Genomic DNA, 22,909 nt, shown 5'->3' with positions numbered 1-22,909 from the left:
GCTATTGTGTGGTGATGAGTGAGTAGCCTACACAATAAACATTTTTATTTTGGCATCTGACTATGGATCTAATACAAATTTAATCTCTCAGCATGTTAGCGCTACCTCAGATACACACCCATATGTACATTCACTCAGTGTACTTGAGGAGGAGGAGAAGGCTGGAACATGATTTCTGGATCTGTCATTCTTGCCTTACATCTGAAGGCAATTAATAAAGCAACAGCAGGATTTTCTATTTGCTGTTGTTCCTTGTTGGTTAAGTGAAAGTGACAGTCACTTTGAAAAAGCCTACAGCCTACAGTCTGAAATTAATCAAAGACAGAGCTAGGTAAATTTCCGTAGTCCTTATCATAAAAGAATTTTGACCAAATATTAATATTTTTCTGGATAATTTTTCCTAATACTAGTATCTATTTTCTCCTCCAGACAGGTACATTACTTAAAGGAAGTTATCCTTACAGATATCGTAAGATTCACCCTCAATATCATAAGCTTAATGGCTCTAGCATGGGTTTGATTGCTCCACCTCTTGCTAGTACAGGTTAGCATCCAGAAGGAAGGAAAGAAAAGCACAAGAATAATGTATACCTGTTTCAGGTCAGCCATTAGCTCTGTGCTGCGTGCACTTCAAAAGGTAAGTGTAAGCAAGCTACAAGAGCCATCAGACACCTCCACTTTATAAGGCAGCATCTCTCAAAAGAAAACTCCTTACCACCGTACAAAGTTTTCCAGAGACAAGAGACTTTCCGTTTTCCATTTTGCTCATTCCATCCACTGCACTTCAAATAGCTCAGTTAGTTTACAGTGTCCTTAGAGAGCCCATAATACTGTTGTAGTAAATATCAGCATTTATGTTCATTATGCTTATTAATAATTTGTGGTTTTACCTCCATGCCTAAGTACCTAAATGGGGGTTGTGCCATTTTCATTTGGAATGGTGTGTTCCAATTAAGGCCAGATGGAAAGACAAGAATAAAGCAACAGGACAACAGAGGAAATGGTATGTGAACCCTCTAACCCAAATCCCTTAGGAAAATCAAAGAAAGTTTGCTAAAGATGAGACACTTTCAGCTTCAGGTAGTAGGGAATGTCTCAGGTTCCTTAGCTTGCTACAGAAACTGTTGCGAGTGACGGATTTATGCTTAGGCCCTGTAAAAGAACCCAAAATCAGTTATCTGCAAAACGCTTCCTACAAACTGCCCACCAACTACTTTATGAGAGCCATGCTGCTGCGTTAGCGTACTGTTAAAAGTGCACTGTATATACACAAGAACTCTTCCATATCCTTCTAGAAACAGACTGCTGAGAGATGTGCCTCCCTTAGCCAGGTTTTGTGTCTTACTAACAAGGTGTCCTTCAATATCTGCATTGTTACAAACTCTTATAACGCTGCATGAAACCAGGGCAGTATTATGTGCCTATGTCAGATATTCGGCTTCTCAGCCAGACAAAGCTAACCAGGACAATTCTGAAATTGCCATCAAAGTATCACATGCCATGAAATACAGTGTGGCCGTACCCATTTCAGAGCTTTGTCTTTCTGATATCAAGTAAGATATTAGCAGAGAAAGTTCTTTCTCTTGCGAGAAATACTACTGCAGACTAATCATTTTTATTACTGGTGAAAAGCAAAAAAATGTAAAATGGAGAAAAAACAGTAAACGAAGGAAAACGCATTAACTGTGCATCATATACAACTAAGACAAGGCTAAATTGTTTTTTGGTTCTGTCCATCTTCTCTTACATTTTGCTGCCCACTTTGTCCATTCTTGGCACAGCACTTTTCAGAGGTCACGTTGACATCAAGAAAGTCCAATAGAAAGAGCAGAAGTGCGGTGACACCTTATTGCCATTTGATGTAAACATTGCTTTGTCCCTGCTACTGTTGCATGGTTGTACTATACACTTTATGTTACAAGACAACTGCTTAAACCAGAACCTCTATTCTGAATGTGAAAATAGCATCTGAAAATAGCAGTTGTATCTGTCATTTTGCCTGCCTGGATCTTGTGATTTTTGTATTTGTTTATTGCCCTAACCCAGTCCAAGCCGCAGATACCATGCAAATGTAGCTTAGCCAACCACTGCAACATCAAAACTGATTCTGGTCTCTGAAGTGATTTCTGCTCATGATGAAATTGGAGCCAGCTTTGGCATTCTTCACCAAGGCCTTATGGAAGTCTGTTGCAGTTACTCTCTGTGAAGTGGCATTTGTTACTCTGGAGAGTACTCGTACTTTCATTAGCAGCCAAAGAGAAACAGTCTTTGATTGCAGGGCCTGAAATCTTTATATGCTATCACAGTCAGTGCCAGACATGTGATGTTAGGATTCTTGAACATGAGAACTAAATAAGCAACTTAGATTGTTTCAACCCTTTTTTTTTTTTTTTTTTTAAATCACTTCTAAAAGGAATTTGGGAGCAGACTACTTAGGTTCTCCTGGGAACAATGCAAGATCATTTTCAGTTCTCTTCCCTTCCCCCACATGTGCTCACCCCCTTACAGAGCTTGCAAGGAAAAGCAGCAGTCTCGATGTTCCCCTTTACATACCCTACATAAAAGGAACTACATGCAACAACAGTAACAGCATTATTAATTCCTGTAAAAGCCTGTGATACATTTGAACGCAGTGTCCTTTCTGATCATCTTGAAAAATCACCCTGAAGACACCCTGTGTTAACCCCTGCAAATCTGTGAACGTTTCAGTGTGAGACGTTCTTCACTGAAGCTATTTCTTGAGCCCTTTCCTATTATGTTATTGACCTCCCTGTATCCTGAACGCCACACAACCCGGTAACAGCGCACCTTAGGCTTTTGTTAGCAAATCTATCTTTTTAGAAATTAAATTTAAAGCAGGAAGCAGGGGTGGCAGACATACCATATTCAAAACCTCATTTAAATAACAAGTTAATACGTCATCTCAAAAACCACTAAAGAGCTATTTAGCTTTAACTGCAGAGAGCACAGGTTAAACTAATAGTATAATGTTACCAGCTGCTACTTCCTGTTGTCTCTTCTCCTTCACTATCCCACTCACTCCCCACTTAATCCCCTCCCCACCCACACTCCAGAAATGTTAAAGTTTCCAGAACCTGATCTAAACATTTTGCAAATTAACTTCATGATTCTTAAGCTTTTATTAAAGATTGACATTCCAACATGAAGATTTTATATTCATTCAAGAAACTACCCAAATTAAAGTTCCTAATCACATTTCACGTATTTACTGACATTTTACGTTTATACTGCTAGTAATAAAAATAGAGTGCATGTGCATATGTATACATGTGTGTTTTTAATCCAGTCCCATACTGAAGCACTAACATAAATAGCATGCATGCATAGAATTTGCAAGGAAAGTACACAGAGGTTAAAATAGATTTTAAAAGTATAACAAGAGGATGTGCTGCTTACATGACACACAATTAAATTAATATTAGAATTAAAACCCCAGTATACCGTGAAGGATCTATTCACATTTTTCAAACACTGAAAAACAAATACTTAAAACCTAAAAAATCTAAAAGCTGACAAAAACAAAGTAATTTTTCCAAGGTGACGAGACAACTGCACAAACCTACTTTTCTTCTTCTATAGGAAGACAAAAACAATCTCATGCAGTTAATTCATGTTCAGACAGTTCCTCACAAAATTGGGATTTTAATAGCACTGTCTTTTTAAAAAACATAATTTTATCAGAGTACAGTGCACAGGAAAAAAGTACCACCATTTTACCCAAAACAAAGGCATCCTAAAAGGTCTCATACAGTTGCCCTGATGAAGAACTGATTAAGAGAAGAACCAGTGCAAATAATTTTTCATTTTAAAGCATAACATGGTAAACAACATATTCTACTTTTTTGCCATACATTCCCATGCAAGATTTGCTTTGTTGTATTACAATCTCAGGAAAGCACGAGCACTTGCTAGAATCTATTGCCATTTGTTCAAAGTTTGATTCTAGAGTTTCGTTTTTAAGGACAAAGACAGCTGATTCTCTCCCCTCCCTGAGCCGCCGCCTCCTACACGAAGAAACATCTTTAATTCATTTCTCATGAAGAAACTTACGGTACTTTGTCTGAGGCACTCAATAGCTCTCCTTCCGCAAAGCTGAGAATTCTGACTAAGATTTGCTAAAGTGCATTTACAAAGAGAAAGCAAAGCCCAGCAAATCACTTACCCTCTTTAGCCACGTGAAGTGCTTGTAAATATCAATCTCACCATCCATGCTTTGGGCCCATCTCAGCAGTCACATTCCCAGGGTTAAAAGCAACTTTTGGAAGCAAGCACACGGCTTTGTTCTACAGGATATAGCTGTGACTTCTTCCCCTTTCAACCCTCAACTTCTAAAATCTTGAATGCGTGGTCACATTTTAAGCTAAATCTTCTGCCTCTGTCCCACAGTCTTATCCCAAACGCTTCTCACAGATGTATATATAACACACGACTGTATAAACTTCAGACTCTCCCCCAAACATCTGTTTTTTTTAAACAGTGGATCAGTTAGCAACGAGAACAATGTAACTCTAAAAACTTCAAAAATATAACTTGCCAAATGATCTTTAAAAAAAAGTTCTTTCAAGAACAGTATAAATCTGCAGAAACTGTTCCTTTTAATGTTGAATAACAAGCTAAAAATTATTAAGCTGTCACTGAGAAACTATTTTCAACTAATGCCTTCTCTGGCTTTCTGTTTCAAGAGTGGCTGGAACTCATTACCAAAGACCCCCTATTTCCTGTCTCTGTTTTACTCCCTGTTTATCGTAACACTACTCAGCCTTCTCAGTTTATTTCAGGCTCAGACTAAACCTAAAAATAAGTTCTGCTCTTTGCATTACTTGCCTGTCCTCTCAAAGACATTATAAAAGAGGAGGAATTCAAGGACGATCCTGTGGATAAGTTAATTATCCCATAAATACTGCTATTGCCAAAGAGGCAATTTTCCATCTTAACAAAAGATGATGATATCCTTCTAAGATTTTTGTCCACTCCTGCTGAAGCTGAAGTCTCATAGCATGGCAACTTTTCAAACTTGCAACACCAAGATAATTGCATATGCAAAGCAATGCTCTGGCAAGAAGGGAAGTTTAAAAGTGTTGCCTGTTACTGCGGTGTCCTCTAGTGCTTCCACGCAGTAGTTATGACTAAGTTCTAATTTTTCCCAATAAACTCCAGTTTCCAATGTTGTATCTCCCACTGGTTAAAAGTGGCTTTGGCCGTAAGCTGGGCAACTGATTCTTCTGCACCCAAGGACAACTGCTTGGGCAATGCCTATTAAGACCAAAACACAGGTGTCCCCATGGGATTTTTGTGATTATCTCAGAACCTTTACTTCTCCCCATTTTCTACAGCCAAACTCGTTCCTGCATTTAAGGAGAAGTAAAACTGCAATTTGGAGGAGCCAGTGTCAAAGTTGCCCATTATACTAATGATATATACAAAGAACTCAAAGTCTGAAGCTGTATAATGCCCTGAAAAGCAGCCCTTACAGGGGCCTGCCTCACTTAGCCGTCTACCCACATTCCAAACTGTGGAAGTCACAGATACACGAGTTTCTGCAAGGGATGTGGGACTTTGTAATTTCAACCATTCTTAATCCTTTTGACACGACAGACAGACCTCTTTTTAGAATCTTCCATGACACAAAGTAGGAGGGAAGGATATAAACCTAGACTTCCAGCTTTCTTCATGCATTTATCACCTGTTGTGACTTAAAGTCATGTGACAAGAAAAATATGAAAGGTTTTTAAAAAGTGCTACAAGTCTTCTAAAGGTGCTAGGATACCTAAAATCACCACTAAGTGTGACAAGATAAAAGAACTGTCAGTTTCCAGAAGTGAACCATGCCACAAGACAGATCAGAAGAGGGCTTGGGTTGCTCTGTACATAGAACGTACTTATTCTACACTAGTTGTAGAAGTTTTTTTATGCTATCTTAAAGTTTGTGAGAGCAGCTATTTCTTGAATAGCTCACACGATCTGGCAAAAGCTTTAGTACACTGTCAATGGTCCATTTTTAAAAAAAAAAATCATAAAAATTAAGATGCACTTAATATAGTACACTTCTCTATGCATGGCTGACAAACTGAAGACTGAATAGGGGTTCTCTTGACATTAAAACATGAACTCCCTACAACTCAAGGCGTTTTTTCCCCAGAAAAGTAGCTACCTAATTGTGGAGAATAGCAAATACATCAAATTTTATCTCAAAGTACTACATATCCTGTAGCACCACCACTATGGAGCCTCAAGTTCCACATTTCATCCAGTTCAAAACATAGGCTCTAAGACTCCCATTTCAGGCTTATTTAGGGAAGGAGAAAACATACCTCTTACAACATTCCACTACACATCATCTCGTAATGATTCTGGTTTTCATTTAAAAAAATGACATGAAAACTATATTACTCCACCTATTAGGGCCTCGGTGTAGCGTCTGCAGCTAGGTGAGTAACCATTTTTCCTCTTAAAAGTATTTAAAATTACAAACGTACCTTATTTCTGCCTTGTCATTTGTCCTGTATTTCATGCAAAGGCCTCTTGATTCTGTTACAGTCATTCTTCCTGATTAAAAGGTAAACGTGTCTGAATTTTCTGCATCTTATCAGCCACGGATGTTGACAACATACATTCCAGACAGTCACATGTTTGCTTTTAGCCTGTCACCTGCATGCTGAACTTTACATCCTGCTTGAGCTTTGCCCTGAGTTTCAGACACCAACTGAATGCAAATCAATTGCTCCAGATTTGCTTAGAATACTTTTCCGTTTCACTGGAAAAGCAGGTTAGTTGCTCTGGGCAGCGTGAAAAATAAGGAAAATATGTTGCAATCTGGGGATTGCTTCATCAGATTACCGATGTATTATTTTTCTTATTTTTAGGAAATCAAAATCCATGTCTGTGTGCAGTTCTTCACTAAGCACTAACTTCAAGTTCAATGGAGAATTAAAAAACGTACAAAGAAAAATCCCCCACTATCACTGCAGTACCACCACCCTCACGTGTTACCCCACGGAAAGAGAATGATCTAGCCATTACTCCCCTCCCCCCAATTGTTTAGTTTCTCCAGTGCCCTCCCCAAAAACAACTGAAAACACACATCGTGGTAATATAAATGCAATGTAGGGCAGTAAAATATACAGAATTAACAAAGTTTATATACTTCACAAGCTCTATGAAAACCCATTGGGGTTTCTTTGCCAATTCTGTACTTCCATGGAAAACTGCTGATTGCTGCCACTGTTGATAGAAAAACTCCATTTGCAGAACGCCAAAGATGCTAGCCATGTGAACGTCTGCGGATACATAACCCATAAAAACCCCTCAGCTAAGCGACCCATTACTTTATTAGTAGGAATGTCAAATATTTCAAACAAAATTACAAATCTCTTTCAAATAGTAAACAGACGTGCTGTTACAGCTTCGACACTGAAAGTAACAATGCTTTAAACTATCAGTTACGCTTCTCACGTCCCTAATTACAGGCCTATGAGGAGACAAGAAAACATCCACAAATCCTCTTAGAAGTGTGGTGGGAAGGACAATCTGACTGGCTGGTGTAATCACTCTTCTCCCAACACTGGAGCTGAGGAAGCACATAGTTGTTTCACTTTTCCAGCACTGTCCCTCTTTCTCCAACCCAGCTGAGGCACTCTGAACATTGTAAAATTATATTCATTACTGTTATTTTAGCAATTTAACTTTTTAGTCAGTTAAATTTGTGCTAAAACAGAGTTTTTTTGTGATTTTTCAGAGCAGCACAAATGCAAACTGTCAATGGAGTTCTTGTACTGGCACTGCATTGCTTGGGAGGTTAGAGGGCAACGGAATAGGAAGCAGAGGAGAAGTTCTTCAGCCTCCATCAAGTCAAGGTCCCTGAAGCATAGCACCTCTCTTTTTAGCAATGACTTTTAGATTATTTTGGTTTCAAAACGCATCAGCCTCTGAAAACACTAAAAGGACAGGCCAAGGACTGAAAGGACCAACTATGTGTCTTCACAGCCTCATCAGGAGAGCCAGCTGAGTATGGACACGCAACAAAAACCTACTCATTCCCAAGAATTAGTATCAACTTTTCCTACACCCATTACTCTGTGCTTTCCCAGTCCTACTGTTTGGGCTTCTTTGGAAACAAAGGGATTATGACCAAATTTTAAACGGGGAAAAATTTCCTCAGCATGCCAATTCACACCTGTCATTCTCATGCTGCAGAAAAACGCAAGCACTTCAGATTGAAGAGAGAGAGAGGGAATATGAGAATACACCTGCACAGGAAAATTTGTGTAAAAAGAAACTCAAGCCATTTGTGCAAAAGACAATGAAGGAAAAAAATCCTTTTTACATGGTGAGGAATGGCTTCAGAAATCTAGATGAAGCATTTCCAGCAAGATAATTTGTCTTAGAGTCTTGTTCATGACTACCCGTCAATGTCTGAGTGACAGAGAAAGACGAAACTCTTGGGAAAAAAATGAAAAAAAACCCACCTGCATTCTGTGTCAGAGCCCATTTGCTTTACTTTTGATCATTTAAAAAAGAAATAAACAAGCATCCTTGGAAACAGACTAGAAATAATGTTATGTAGATACAAGAATAAATAATCCTTTCCCAGCATAAAATGCACTCAGTCCAAATGGCTTAATTCTTTGATTAAAATCTGTATTTCAGAAATAATCAGACTTAGATGACCATTAGTTCCAAGCCAGCACAGTCAACCCTCCCCCTTATCGCATATTCGGGGAGGGGGGAGGCAATACTTCAAACAGGTGCTGACATCTTTGGAGTCATTCCCAACTGCAGGCTGTATGGTATCACGTATCTCTAACACGGGTATTCCTTGGTGGTTATTGCTCAAGTACTAACTAGCTCTCTTCCCTTGGCTTGCACAAAGAATGTGGTACCAATACTTAGATGAAGTTACTGTTTATTAATTCATCCACAGGCATTTTCACATTCTTGGCAGTTTCAAACATTCCTTGCCATATGTTGAAATCCTTTTTCCAGCCCAAGTGCTAGAAGAGCTAGAACTTTTTGCATGAAACTTATTTAGAAGAAAATGTAGATTTTAAGAAACTTGAGTACTGTGTTTTTTCATAAAAACTAAAAAATGTTGTCTGCTGAACAGAATAATAAAATTACTGTGAACGCTTGCCCCCAGTTGCTATAAGCAAGAAAAGAGTACCCTGATACGTAAAGAAAATATTTAAATAAATATATTTACATTCTTCTACCGCACCACATATACAAAAATTCACATTTAGTTTTCAGCCTGAAAGGTTTCAAAGCAGTGCTAAAATTACTAAATATGCAGTAAATCAGTATATGAAACAGCTGAAGCAGAATATTTACCCTATATTTGCACATACATCAACGACATTACCAGGTGACCTCTCCTCAATATGACATGCATCAGATTTGCTCTTTTAAATTTCAGAATGGAGAAAATTGCAAAAAAAATCCAAAACAAATTAAGCTTCAGATAAACTTTTTCTGGTAAGGAATATGCAAATATCAATTATTTTCTTCTTATGCATTTTATTATTTCAGGAAAACAAAGCACATGACTATCAAATTAGAAGAGTAGCATGTCAACACATTGTATACACTGTCTAAGTACGATTTGGTCCCATTTTTGAAAGATCACAAAACCTGAAAATATATTTATTGCATTTTTAACCAAATACAGATCTTTTTACCACTATTATTAGTGTGCTATTCCAAAACAGAATGAAATAATTTTGTTGTGAATTGTATCATATTATTGCTATTTTTTTTCATAACTGATAACATTTAGCAAATGAGATAGGTCAACCTAAATTCTGTGAAATCTGAATAAAGGTTATACACAGAAATACTTCAAACCTATGCCCTGCCTCTAGTATTCAAGTAAGACCTACAAATCAACACAGGAACTTTAAAAAGAAAATTTTGCTCCCAGTTTCTTTACATGACCATTACCTTTACGCCTTATCTGTTCGCACCATTGTTTAATGAAATAATTCTCTCTTACCAATCCCTCTGTTAATTACTTCATGGAAAATATTTTCTGATGTTTCCTCTAGCTACAGTTAAAAAAGCAGATACTTCATAGGATTTAGATTTACACATTAGTTTGTTAAATTAATACAGTGTATCATATTTAAATCAGTGAAAAGCAACGCAGCTGGAAATTCTATCAATTCGATCAATGAAAAACAGACACCATGCATAACATTAGACATAAAAGGAAAGATGAACTAATGTGACAGGGGCACAGAGTCTAGTTGGAGGTCAGTGACGAGTGGTGTTCCCCAGGGGTCAGTACTGGGTCCAGTCCTCTTCAATATATTCATCAATGACCTGGATGAGGGGATAGAGTGCACCCTCAGCAAGTTTGCTGATGACAGAAAGCTGGGGGGGGTGGCTGACACACCGGAAGGCTGTGCTGCCATACAGAGAGACCTGGACAGGCTGGAGAGTTGGGCAGAGAGGAACCTTATGAAATTCAACAAGGGCAAGCGCAGGGTGCTGCCCCTGGGGAGGAATAACCCCATGCACCAGGACAGGTTGGGGCTGACCTGCTGGAGAGCAGCTCAGCTGAAAGAGACCCGGGAGTCCTGGTGGACAATGGAATGACCATGAGCCAGCAATGTGCCCTCATGGCCAAGAAGGCCAATGGCATCCTGGGCTGCATCAAGAAGAGTGTGGCCAGCAGGTCGAGGGAGGTCATCCTCCCCCTCTACTATGCCCTGGTGAGGCCGCACCTGGAGCACTGTGTCCAGTTCTGGGCTCCCTGGTTCAAGAAGGACAGGGAACTGCTGGAAAGGGTACAGCAAAGGGCTACCAAAGTGATTAGGAGACTGGAACACCTCTCTTATGAAGAAAAGCTGAGGGATTTGGGTGTCTTCAGTCTGGAAAAAAGATGGTTGAGGGGGGACCTTATCAACACTTATAAATACTTAAAGGGTGGGTGTCGGGAAGATGGGGCCAGGCTCTTTTCAGTGGTGCCCAGGGACAGGCCAAGAGGCAACGGGCACAAACTTGAACATAGGAAGTTCCACCTATACATGAGGAGGAACTTCATTACTTTGAGGGTGGCAGCGCACTGGAACAGGCTGCCCAGAGAGGTGGTGGAGTCTCCTTCTCTGGAGACATTCAAAACCTGCCTGGACACGTTCCAGTGCAACCTGCTCTGGGTGACCCTGCTCTGGCAGGGGGGCTGGACTAGATGATCTCCAGAGGTCCCCTCCAACCCTATGATTCTATGATATTCAGTCACTTAGTGCAAAAGAAGGCATTGAAGTCAACAGGTGAAAGAGTCTTAGATAACTGGAACTGAATAAATCCTATTAATCCTTTTGAAGGCTAACGTAATTTCTGCACACAATCATGGCTTCCTGTAGAGTAGTCCTTTATTTCCTCTGACAGTATCAAGGTGTAGACAGCCCACATAGGTGAGGATTAAACTTCACAATATCTCAGTCTGAAATCTTGCAAAACTTAGGTATAAATATAAAAGCCCTGCTATTATAACAGGAATACCACCTTTCTTCCATGACTACTCTAAGCCTAAGGCCATAACACAATTCTGTTTAATCACTTCTGGTCATTGTATCTTAAAGGTGGCTCTGTTAAGCAGTACTGACCATTACAATGGTGAAAGAAAATGCCAAAAACTAATCTCACCATGTCGTTTTAAGAAAGAGATCTAAATCAGCCCTACTCACTGCAAAGCTATTTTAAGCTTCTATTAGTTCTTTGTGCAGAGAAGACTCTCCTACCTCTGCTGACAGCTACTACAGTGAGCAGTCACACTCAGCGATGATAGGGTTGACTCCCAGACAAAGCAACCACAGAACATTAAAAAAATTAGGCCTGATTTAGACAAATTCCCTGCAAGCTGTGTACATCCCCTTTCCACTAGCTCCAAGGCACTCTTCTCTAGTATTCATGAATAGCTGTAGATACGAAGGACACTTCTCTGCTGTTTCTTGTGTGCTGTGAATTGCTCTAACACGCTTGGGGAACTCTGAAAGGACCAGATCTACCAGTTCAGGGCTTCCTTGCATCATCAACTCATTGAAAAGGAGCTGGAGCACAGCGGAGGTCTGGGTCATACAACTTTCAACTCTGAGTACTGCTCAGAAAACATAGCCATCTAATGTTTCAAGTTGGCAAAAATAAACATGAATGCTTACGGAATGACGGCTTTTCTACACTGTCCCAAGCAGGCTCTACTGGTCCATTTTCAATCTAACATGTGTTAATACCACTTGGCAATGGGAAGATTCAGCTATACATAGCTCTCAACAGTTGAGTCCCACAGTCAAATCTACCAGCAGATTTGGCTTTAACTGGCATTGCCCAAAATATAGACTCTTCCCACTCAGCAGTTGCTGAAAAATTCTATTGATACTTTTATAAAAGCATTTTTACAAGGATATTTACGTGCCCTGTATTGCAGTCTTTTTTCTGACACTGTTCTGGACAGATAACTCTGTAAAATGAATCTTAGACAAAAGTGAAATAAAGAAAGCAGCGATTATGTTTCAGCAGAGCACTAACACGTGATTAAAATAAAACTTTGATTAAAATAAAACTTTGATTAAAATAAAACTTTGATTAAAATAAAACTTTGAAGTAATTTCAAAACATCACTCCACCAAGTCAGAATACTGAACTAGGGTTTGCTGTTTTAATCCAAGTCCTTGTGAAGACACTGGAGAAAAAATTCCTTAATTTTAACACGCAGTCAAAACAAGCTCTTCTGAATGTTAATAATGACCAAATAGCAACCAAGACTCTGAGAAATTTACCCTATTCCTGCTAAGAACTCCGGTTTTACAACTACAAAAACACAGAGCATGAAATGAGACAGAGTACAGCATATATTGGATGAGGCTTTGAGCAGCCTGGTCGAGTAGGAGATATCCTTGCCCATGGCAGGGGGATTGGAACTAGATGATCTTTAAGATCCCTTCCAACCTAACCCATTCTATGATTCTATATGTCATAAGGCAAATCACGTTATTTTCACAAATTACCTCTACTACACATTCCTTTAGTGTTCTGCTCTTCTACCCTTCCCGTTTTCTCAATTTTAGAACATTTACAAAGATTTTCAGAATTAGGCTTCCGAATTAGTCTTCCAAGAAAAAACATAATCCAGAAAATACCAATGAATTTTCAAGAATCAGCATTTTAAGGATCAGTGTATAAAGCTACATGGTGAAGTGGTTTGCTTTAAATATAAATGTTCCACTGGAAGGAAGATCATGTTTTGCGATCCTGGAAATGCGGTTTTCACTCATGCTTAAAATCATTTTAGGATCACTGTAAGAACACTAGAGTTCCTCTTTACTCAGAAAAGGGTTTTATAAAGATGTATAGAATTAAAAAAAGAATTAACAGTGTAAAAGTTCACTTAGAGTTATGAAATGAAACTGTAACTAAATACATTCTCGCATAGCCAGTTGTTACTGCAGCAGTTAATTTTTAATGCTGAAATTACTGCCTGCTTTGAAGTGATATGTCATGTGGTCACTAGCAATACTAAAATATTTAACAAGAAACATTGAAACTATGCACAAAATTGTTTTATATGAACTCTCCACGATAATACTCAGGTCTTATTGTTCTGCTTTTAAGGCCAAAGAATTTACAATCATACAGCATGTAAAACACTCCAGACATATTTACTTCCAGGTAAAAAATTTTAATACAGCTCTTAAGTAGTTAAATGTCTATAATTAATGACGCTTTATTGCATTTTAGCTTTGTCAAAATACGCACAGTTACAGCAACTGTTAAATCCTCATTCTACGCTAATTAGAATCTTTCTAAATTCTAACTTTGTCAAACCTATTTAATCTATTTTAAAGCAGTGGCAGCAGAGTTACTGTGCCCAGTTACACTGTAAACTCAAGAACACGGTATGTTCATAGATCCCAGACCACAGAAACACAAAAAGGAGCGTTTTTGAAAAGCACACCTTTAGTTCCACAAATGGTGTGCCTCTTCCTTAGGGGACTGTAGATGATGAGCACAAAGTTCAGCTCCATCAAATCACTGAAACACCAAATCCCTAGCACTTGTCCCATAAGAAAGGAATAAAGCAGATGCTTTAAAAAGAAGACACAAGCAAGGTAGTATCAGCTATGAAACGTGAAGTTTTAACACTCTAGGCATACGTAAATTTTCCCACATCTTAAAAAAAAAACACCAAAATTTTTCTGTGACACTCCAACATTTCATAAACTAATGATTACCCAACTTCATTTGAGGCTTCCAATGTGAATGGATTCGTTGAGCTACGGAGTTCTCATTCTCTGTAGCTTACTACCTTGACCAGCTCTGGGCTGGAATTAAGGAATTTTCAGTATGGGACATAACTATGAAATACACATTCCATTTCACTGAACTGAGCTGATTTATCAGATTTCTTCTCAATTTCCAAGTTAAACTGCTACTTGTCGGTGGAGAAGGCTCTTACAAATCTGAAGTCCATGGAAGTTGTGTGCATGCTTACAAATTATTTGCATTTTAAAAAAAATATATAAAAGGTCTACAAATACATAGATTACTATCTATTTTCAAATAACAGTCCCAGCAACTATGCACCTGCCTCCCTGTGCATGTCTTTAAAAGAAGTGCAGAATTCATCAATACAGAACAGTGCAAAATATTTTAAAAACAGCGATCTCAACATACTGCACTAGAGATACTCTATACCACCAGTTTCCCTGTTCTGTTGGTTCCGAGTCCAGACTGCCCAACTGCTTTATCAAATAAATACTACTTTTGATGCAGTAGACACAGCTTTTAGGACATCAGTAAACTGCAACTCTAAGAGGGAACAGTGGCTTCTCTTTTGGCTGGTTTCTCATGAAAAAGAAGAGATACACATACATAGATTAATATGAGGAGTCTAAACACCACGTTTTACCAACCTTTCAGAGCTGAAAAGGTAGTGTAATTAATATTTGTGCAACAGATGGGCCAAAAGCCAGACCACCAGACTCAAACTCTTCAACTTGGTGGTTCAAGTTCAACTTTACTGTGGAAAACTCTGAAAATTTATGTCTTTTATGCATTAAAAATATCTTTTATCTGTTGCAAAGCTTTGATAAAGCATTAAAATTTCTGTTAAGGCAGGAATTCAGCACGAGCTGTCCCGAGGATCTGGACTCAAAATCTAATACTGTAAATACAAATTAATCATTGCCTCCACCTTTTAGTTTCAAAGCTGGTACCAAATTCTCATTCCTTTCTCTCATACGGTCCCAAACAGGACTTTCCAGCCATAGAGCTGTGCTCTGTGGGGAATGCCAACAAACCAGCAGTTGACAAGTTCAAACAAAAACAGCTAGCTTTCCAACAACATTAGGTTACAATAGGTACAAGGCAGCTATAGCAGATGATAAACACTGAACCAGAAACTATAGACACATTTACCTAAAAGTAAGATGCATTGACAAAGCCAGAAGAAAATCCTTCCATCTAGAAAACTTTTCTGAAATTGAAAGCTTTTACTCTTTAGGAAACCACCGTCACTCTCAGTGACACTCTTGGTGAAGAGGAGTGTTCTGGCAGGACCTGGTGTTTCTCTCCCTTTACATTCAATGGGTCGCTTCTTTTAAGGTCAGTCCGCAGATCTGCTCCTCACCTGGTAAGCCTCAGTCTTTTCCAATAGAGTCAAACATTTATCCCCCATCTATCCCAATATGAATGTCTAACATTCAGATGGCTTACTGTCTCCTAATGGACATCCTAATTTACACCTATATCTCCTAATGGACACGTGGGTGCTTTAGCTTTTGTGTGTACCTGTGGAGCTCCCTACGCTCTGCTAACCCGTGCACCGGTGGGTAAGCACCCCACGAGTACACATAGGCACACGTGAGGCATGGGGCCCCAATGGTTGCAACTGGTGACTATCAGGTAAAACATTACATAGAAAATGCCATCTGTCTCACAAATGGCTTTACTGCATTTACCACCACCACCTGGTACACAAGATACTTTGGAGATTCAGAATACTGACAGTTAAGGTAAGGGAAATGTATAGAGGAAAGGATAGGAGAATCATGCATGTTTTTCTACTTCTCCCTTCAACAGACAATGCCACCATATTCCGAATTGGTGGTTTAAAAATGAAAATTTTTATAACTAGTTATAAACTTGTGTGTTATCTCCAGCAAAGGACCAAAAGCAACCAAACAAAAAAGCCCACAGAAAAGGTAACTTTTTTGATAGTTCATTTTAATCATATTTTCTCTTAGGAAGCATAAAGTAAGTTCTTTTACCAATTTCTTATGCTCTTATATATGCATAGCTTTAGTAATCAGCACATAAAGTGGTAATATCGTCAGCTTTCCACAATTGCTCACCATCCCCTGCAGTTCTCTAAGTATGCAGATTCCAGTGATTATAAAAATAATTGAAGCAGCAAAATACTGGAACTAATGCTGTTTGCAAACAAAATGGAAAAACTTTAAATAACTACTCACTAGATTCTCTTCAAACCACTCCCGTAGACACACTGCTGTGGCCCCCGGAATTTGATTTCGCAATGCTTCTTTCTCTTGAGGATCCTCTAGCATTTCCAATGCCATCTTTAGATCTTCCAGGAGATGCAAAATTTGAAATGTGCCCAAGTATACTGATGGAGCAGGTGACACAATATCATAACCACCATTAGCATACTCTGTAGCTGACTTTGTACCTAAGACAAGTAAATTCAGGAGAGACAATAATGTTAAATAATTGTTTTGTAAGTGACAAATTTATACACACTACAACATTCGGACTTCAGATGCTAACTGACAGGTATCAGTATTTCAGGCTTATAACTACTTGAGTTAGTCACTGGATAAATAACAAATACAGAAGAATTAAATATGAGAGGTATGTACAAGTATATTAAAAAAGATTTTTGACCTAGAAAACATTTGCAATGTCCATTAAATGACAAACGCCAAAACTTTACCAAAAATCACCTGTAATTTTCCATGGTTACCATGAGATGTCACTAACTTCTCAGCTACATAGTTAGAAGTCCCCACACAGAACAGTGTTAAGCAATGCAAGACAGATTGATGCAGTCCTTTGACAAGAAACTTAGATGAAAATAGATCGTGTTACCAGAACGAGAAAAATATGTGACCTTGAGCAGGTTTAATACCCTCCCACAGAGAACAAAACCCCAGAAGTTAGCAATAAAAAGGCTGATGAAACTTTGCCAGCTCTCTAAATTTCAAAAAGCTCTCTAAATTACAACACGTCCCTCGTTCCAGCTCTCCAGCACCAATATTATTTTCTCAAGAACAATATTCACAGCACTTGATGGAAGTATTACAAATAATACAAACTATAATATTTCTGAATCTTTTTGTCTTAATACCCGGTGTTTCGATGGGATGCACACTAAAATGAGCTATCTTTTCTCAGTCCTGAATTTCAGATCTTGATTTCATTTAATATCCCTTTGTTTTTTTAAGAACTAGTCAGATGGAAAACTTCTATTTGCTCTATTTTTTAAAGTTTTTATTTACAATTCATTGCCTCATGTACATAATAGATTGTACTCATGTTACGTCTTCATTCCTGTTCTCTCTGGCATAAGCAATCACATTTTCCCCTTTTATTTGACTTCATGGGAGAATTTTTAGGCTTTTGATCATTCTTATTGTAGTCCTCTCAATCCTTTCATTTTGTAACATAATTTACAGGCATTGTTGGATCCACATAGCATATAGTATTCCTTAGAAGACTGTATCCTTGATCTACACAAGGCGATTATAATAGTCTCAACATTATTCTTCGTTTTACTCCTGTCTTTAACATCATTTACGTCGTAGTTATGAAAGGAACAGAAATCTCCACTGAGCCTTTGAAAATTATTTGCTAAGTATTTTTTCCTGAGCAGATGTATCTAATTTGAAACCCAGATGTATAAGTAATTCAAATTTTCTTCTTTAATGCATGCTACTTTGCATTAATCAATGTTAGCTTGCCTGCTATGGTTATTTATCTACCATGATTTGGACATTACAAATTATGTTTGAACCCAATGGTTCATTTTACATATAGCTTGATATACAACTAATACCTAAATACAACTTATGAATACGCTGACACTCTAGGTGTAGTACACTGAAATACCTTCTGCACCTAGACTAGCTTTTAACCAAAATGCTAACTGATCATTTAATCCTGATACTGTTTCCCATCTCAATCAGTTTTTGATCCAAGACAATATTTTGTCTCTCATTTTGTGAATGCTTAATTTTACTCAAAGCTTTTGGGAATAAATAGTATTATTTAAATAATATTATTAATATTAATGAGGTCTTCTTCAGCCACTCCTTTCAAGACACAAAGAATTCTGTCAGATCAATTAGCTTTGTGAAAAATTGTGTGGTTTGAATTGTACTGTACGATTCACATGTTTTCTTGTTTGAGTCTTTTAAACAATGCAAAACCATCCCTAGAAATTTCTAAAGTTTTGCAAGGCTCAGTAGTAGGGATTTTTTTTTTTTAAAGCAACATTCTGATTTTCACTACTGGAGTACTTTATACAACCTTAACCTCTTTTCAAATACAGAATATTCCCTGTTTGATCCTGTTGACTTCCGCTGCTTATGAGTTTATTTTAATACCTCAAGTGCAAGATCTCATCTTAATTTCTGGCGCAGACCATGTCTAAGGTAAAGTTTCTTCAATATCCGGTGCTACAAAGACTGATACACGAGACAACTTCACCTTGTAAATCAACCTTGTCTTCCTGAATTATTTCCTTTTGAGGAGAGGATCAATTAACCGTTTTGCTGCATTTGAGTATTCTAACCACTAAAAGATATTTTCTTGTGTATTTCTATACTCTCAGCTACTTATGCCAGCTTAGTTGTTTCTGTTTATGTACTTCCTGATGCAGATTAATATTAAACTCTAGGAACTAAAAATAGCAGATTACCAAATTGTTTAAGAGCCATTTGGATCATATAACCTCTTAAATCTTTTCATTCAGCCGGAGTGGCTCACTACTTACTTTCCAAAAGAAATACGCACACAAACTGAAATCTGGCATTGTCCTCTTAAGTAGCATTGATGCCACTTTTAAAGATGTGGCTTCCTTGGTTATTGTGACATTAGGACTTTTAAACGAGTTTTCTCACTCTTTCCTTTGGAAAACCCCGTGCTAAAATTTTCTGTGTTTTTGCTTAGCAAGTACTTTTCACACCAGAAGAGCAGACAGGATCCAAATTTATTTCATAATCAGCTTTGGTAGCTACCCCTTCAATGAACTGACAATATAAGACATATATGAAATGGCAAAAACTTAATGGAGCATTCTGCTATAGCATTCTTCACGTTATTCATATGAATACTTTTTACATACAGGCAAGAGAGAGATAAACAAACAAAAATCCACACAATCCAAACAAAACCAATACTTAGAGTGTGAAATAAAAACCATAATCTTTAAACTAATACAGATTTAAAAAAATTGTTCAGGAGTTCAGTGAATTGTATTAGGTAGCTAGGTTATACAGCCAAATATACAGCCACATCATACATACCACTGCAACTTTCTTGAGGACAGTATTGATGACATCTTCCCCCACCAGTCTAAATGCCTCACTACATATCACATCTTGCCTTCATCCTTAGATTACCACAGCTACAACGTTACCAGTAACCTTCTACAGGAAATAATTTTAAATTCTGTAGGAAAATTTGATGACAGTGAAATTCAGGCATTTTGGCATGACCTTATTTGATTTGCCTCTATCAAAATGCTAGAAAGAAACCATACATGCATACTCTTTATTCTTGGAAAGTGAAAGAACTGCCACCCTTAAGAAACTCAGTTCTATAAAGGCAAAAATTCCCCAAGTGCTGGAGCACAGCCAAGGCCAGCCAGAAATGGTATGTTATGTGATTTCCTGAGACTGGACATTCTCCATATGCATACTTCAGTTATCCTAGGCTCTTCAACTAGTTGTTCAGAGTGGCAGAATTCTAAGCATCCTCCAAAGTCACACATTTTACACAGCAGTGGAAGGTCATAATTTCTCAGAAGTCGCAAGAACTGGGTCCATAGCTGTAATCTAAGGTGGGTCTTGAGGACAGTCCTGTCCTGTGTAGGGACATTTGGAAGATGGTAATGTGTTTTCACTAGGAAAGAACATCAGTCTGGCATCTAGTGATTGAGACAAAGTCAATTTAAGAAATTTCAGGATTTTGTCTTACTGTTCCCTTTCCTGCTTCAAGTTTTCCTCCATTTAAGTTTGCATGAAATAAGAAATAAAAGAGAAGGCAGAAGAAGGAAATATTTTTCTACTCAAACAAAAAGAGATGCAACAAATGAAAATCATCAGAGACATCCTTATGGCAAATTCACGTTCCCTGAACCACCTAACAACATAAAAAAGTGGGTCATATCTTTTGGCTTAACCTGTCATTGTGATTTGGAATTCATTTTGAGCATAAATTGTAAAGGTTTTTAAACTGCAGAAGACAATAAAGATACTTCAAAATTTTCTTAGCTAATAATAGTAAACACAGGACACAGTATTTGTTTGCTTACGTGAATAAAGATGTAATGATCTTACAAGTGAACTGTCTGTAAATTCTTAGTTCCATTAAAACTTGAAAGAAAAAACCTCTCTTTGATTAATACCAACTAAAGTTAAATGAAGGAAGTAGCGACTGAAAGGCTTGATTTCATTCATAGTTTAAAATCTTTCAACTGAGGTTATTATCCATGAAAGAAATGATGAAAAAAATTAGGGACGCTGCCTGGTTGTGTAGGGATTGGGGCAGGAGGGCCAAGGCACAGCTGGAGCTGAACTTGGCAAGGGATGCAAAGAAAAATAATAAAGGCTTCTACAGGTACGTCACCCAGAAAAGGAAGGTCAAAGAAAGTGTACCCCATCTGATGATCAAGCCTGGCAAACCGGCAACAGTGAACAAGGAGAAGGCTGAGGTACTAACACCTTTTTTGCATCAGTCTTCACTGGCAATCTCTCTTTGCACACCTCTGAACATACATAAGTCTATGAGCCCTGACAAGATGCATCATAGAGTCCTGAGGGAATCGGCTGATGTAGTTGCCAAGCCGCTCTCCATGATATTTGAAAAGTCATGGCAGTCAGGCGAAGTCACCAGTGACTGGAAAAAGGGAAAAAGTGCACCCATTTTTAAAAAGAGTAGGAAGGAGGACCCTGGGAACTACTGACTTGTCAGCCTCACCTCTGTGCCTGGGAAGATCATGGAACAGATCCTCCTAGAAGCTATGTTAAGGCACATGGAGGACAGGGAGGTGAGTCAAGACAGCCAGCATGGCTTCACCAAGGGCAAGTCCTGCCTGACCAACCTAGTGGCCTTCTACAATGGAGTGACTACATCAGTGGACAAGGGAAGAGCAACGGTTGTCACCTAGCTGGACTTCTGTAAAGCCTTTGACATGGTCCCCCACAACATCCTTCTCTCTAAATTGGAGAGATACGGCTTTGATGGGTGGACTGTTCAGCAGATAAGGAACTGGTTGGATGGTCACATCCAGAGGTTAGTGGTCAATAGCTCAATGTCCAGATGGAGATTGGTGACAAGTGGCGTCCCTCAGGGGTCCATATTGGGACGAGTATTGTTTAATATCTTCATCAACAACATAGACAGTGGGACTGAGTGCACCCTCAGCAAGTTTGCAGACGAGACCAAGCTGTGTGGTGCAGCTGACACACCTGAGGGATGTGATACCATCCAGACAGACCTGGCCAGGCTTGAGATGTGGACCTGTGTGAACCTCATGAGGTTCACCAAGGCCAAGTGCAAGGTCCTGCACCTGGGTCAGGGCAACCCCGGTATCAACACAGGCTGGGGGATGAAGGGATTGAGAGCAGTCCTCCTGAGAAGGACTTGGGGTGTTGGTGGATGAAAAGCTGGGCGTAACCCGACAGTGTGCGCTTGCAGCCCAGACAGCCAACTGGGCTGCATCACAATAAGCATGGCCAGCAAATCGAGGGAGGTGATTCTGCTCCTCTACTACACTCATGTGAGACCCCACCTGGAGCGCTGCATCCAGTTTTGGAGTCCTCAGCACAGGAAAGACACAGACATGTTGAAGCAGGTCCAGAGGAGACCACAAAAATGACCAGGGGGATGGAACACATCTCTTATATGAGGACAGGCTGAAAGAGTTGGGGTTATTCAGCCTGGAGAAGAGAAGGCTCCAAGGAGACCTTATTGCAGCCTTTCAGTACTTAAAGGGGGCTTTTAAGAAAGACGGGGACAAACTTTTCAGCAGGGCCTGTTGCAACAGGACAAGGGGTAATGGTTTTAAACTAAAAGACGGTAGACATAGACTAGATATAAGGACGAACTTTTTATGATGAATGTGGTGAAACACTGGAACAGGCTGCCCAGAGATGTGGTAGATGGCCCATCCTTGGAAACATGGGGTTGGATAGGGCTCTGAGCAACCTGATCTATTTGAAGATGTCCCTGCTCATTGCAGGGGGGTTGGACTAGATGACCTTTATAGGTCCCTTCCAACCCAAACGATTCTATGATTCTATGATATATAACAGTACTATTCAAGATTTGCATTTAGACCTCAAAAAGCAGACACTGGTTAGAGAAGAATGTGCCCATGTCTGATACCCTCAGAACAACAAACAAACCCCCAAATCATATCTGTACCCTTACCATGCCAAGAATACAGGGCATAATTCTGAGATGTGCTGAGGATTCTAGCTGTCAGCAATCAAAATTCTGCTAGTTTCAAGTCACTGGGATCACAAATATTAAGCAAGGACTTAAAAGTGCTCTGCTTTGCTGGACTGGGGACAGAGTACTCAACAAAAGTTACAAAGCCCTCCCATGAGTAACTCTCCTTACCTGGAACAGGCGCTACCCACGGATCTCA

At 38.9% G+C, this 22,909-nt stretch overlaps 1 protein-coding gene across 15 annotated transcripts in view; it reads right to left on the bottom strand.

Annotated features, from left to right (window-relative positions):
* Positions 1-22,909, bottom strand: part of PPFIBP2 (PPFIA binding protein 2) — a 117,828-nt gene that overhangs the window by 58,214 nt on the left and 36,705 nt on the right. For 12 of the 15 annotated variants that reach the window (XM_054198217.1, XM_054198216.1, XM_054198221.1 and 9 more), the window contains exon 3: positions 16,488-16,702. In XM_054198217.1, the coding sequence (XP_054054192.1) occupies positions 16,488-16,702 (215 nt within the window). Of the gene's footprint in view, positions 1-4,183; positions 4,991-6,497; positions 6,782-16,487; positions 16,703-22,909 lie in introns of those variants that run through there. The other 3 variants (XM_054198233.1, XM_054198227.1, XM_054198230.1) reach the window with 3 other exon arrangements.

The sequence above is a fragment of the Rissa tridactyla genome, chromosome 4, assembly GCF_028500815.1.
Source record: "Rissa tridactyla isolate bRisTri1 chromosome 4, bRisTri1.patW.cur.20221130, whole genome shotgun sequence".
Taxonomy (NCBI): Eukaryota; Metazoa; Chordata; class Aves; order Charadriiformes; family Laridae; genus Rissa; species Rissa tridactyla.
This window is presented reverse-complemented; position numbering and strand designations above follow the sequence as displayed.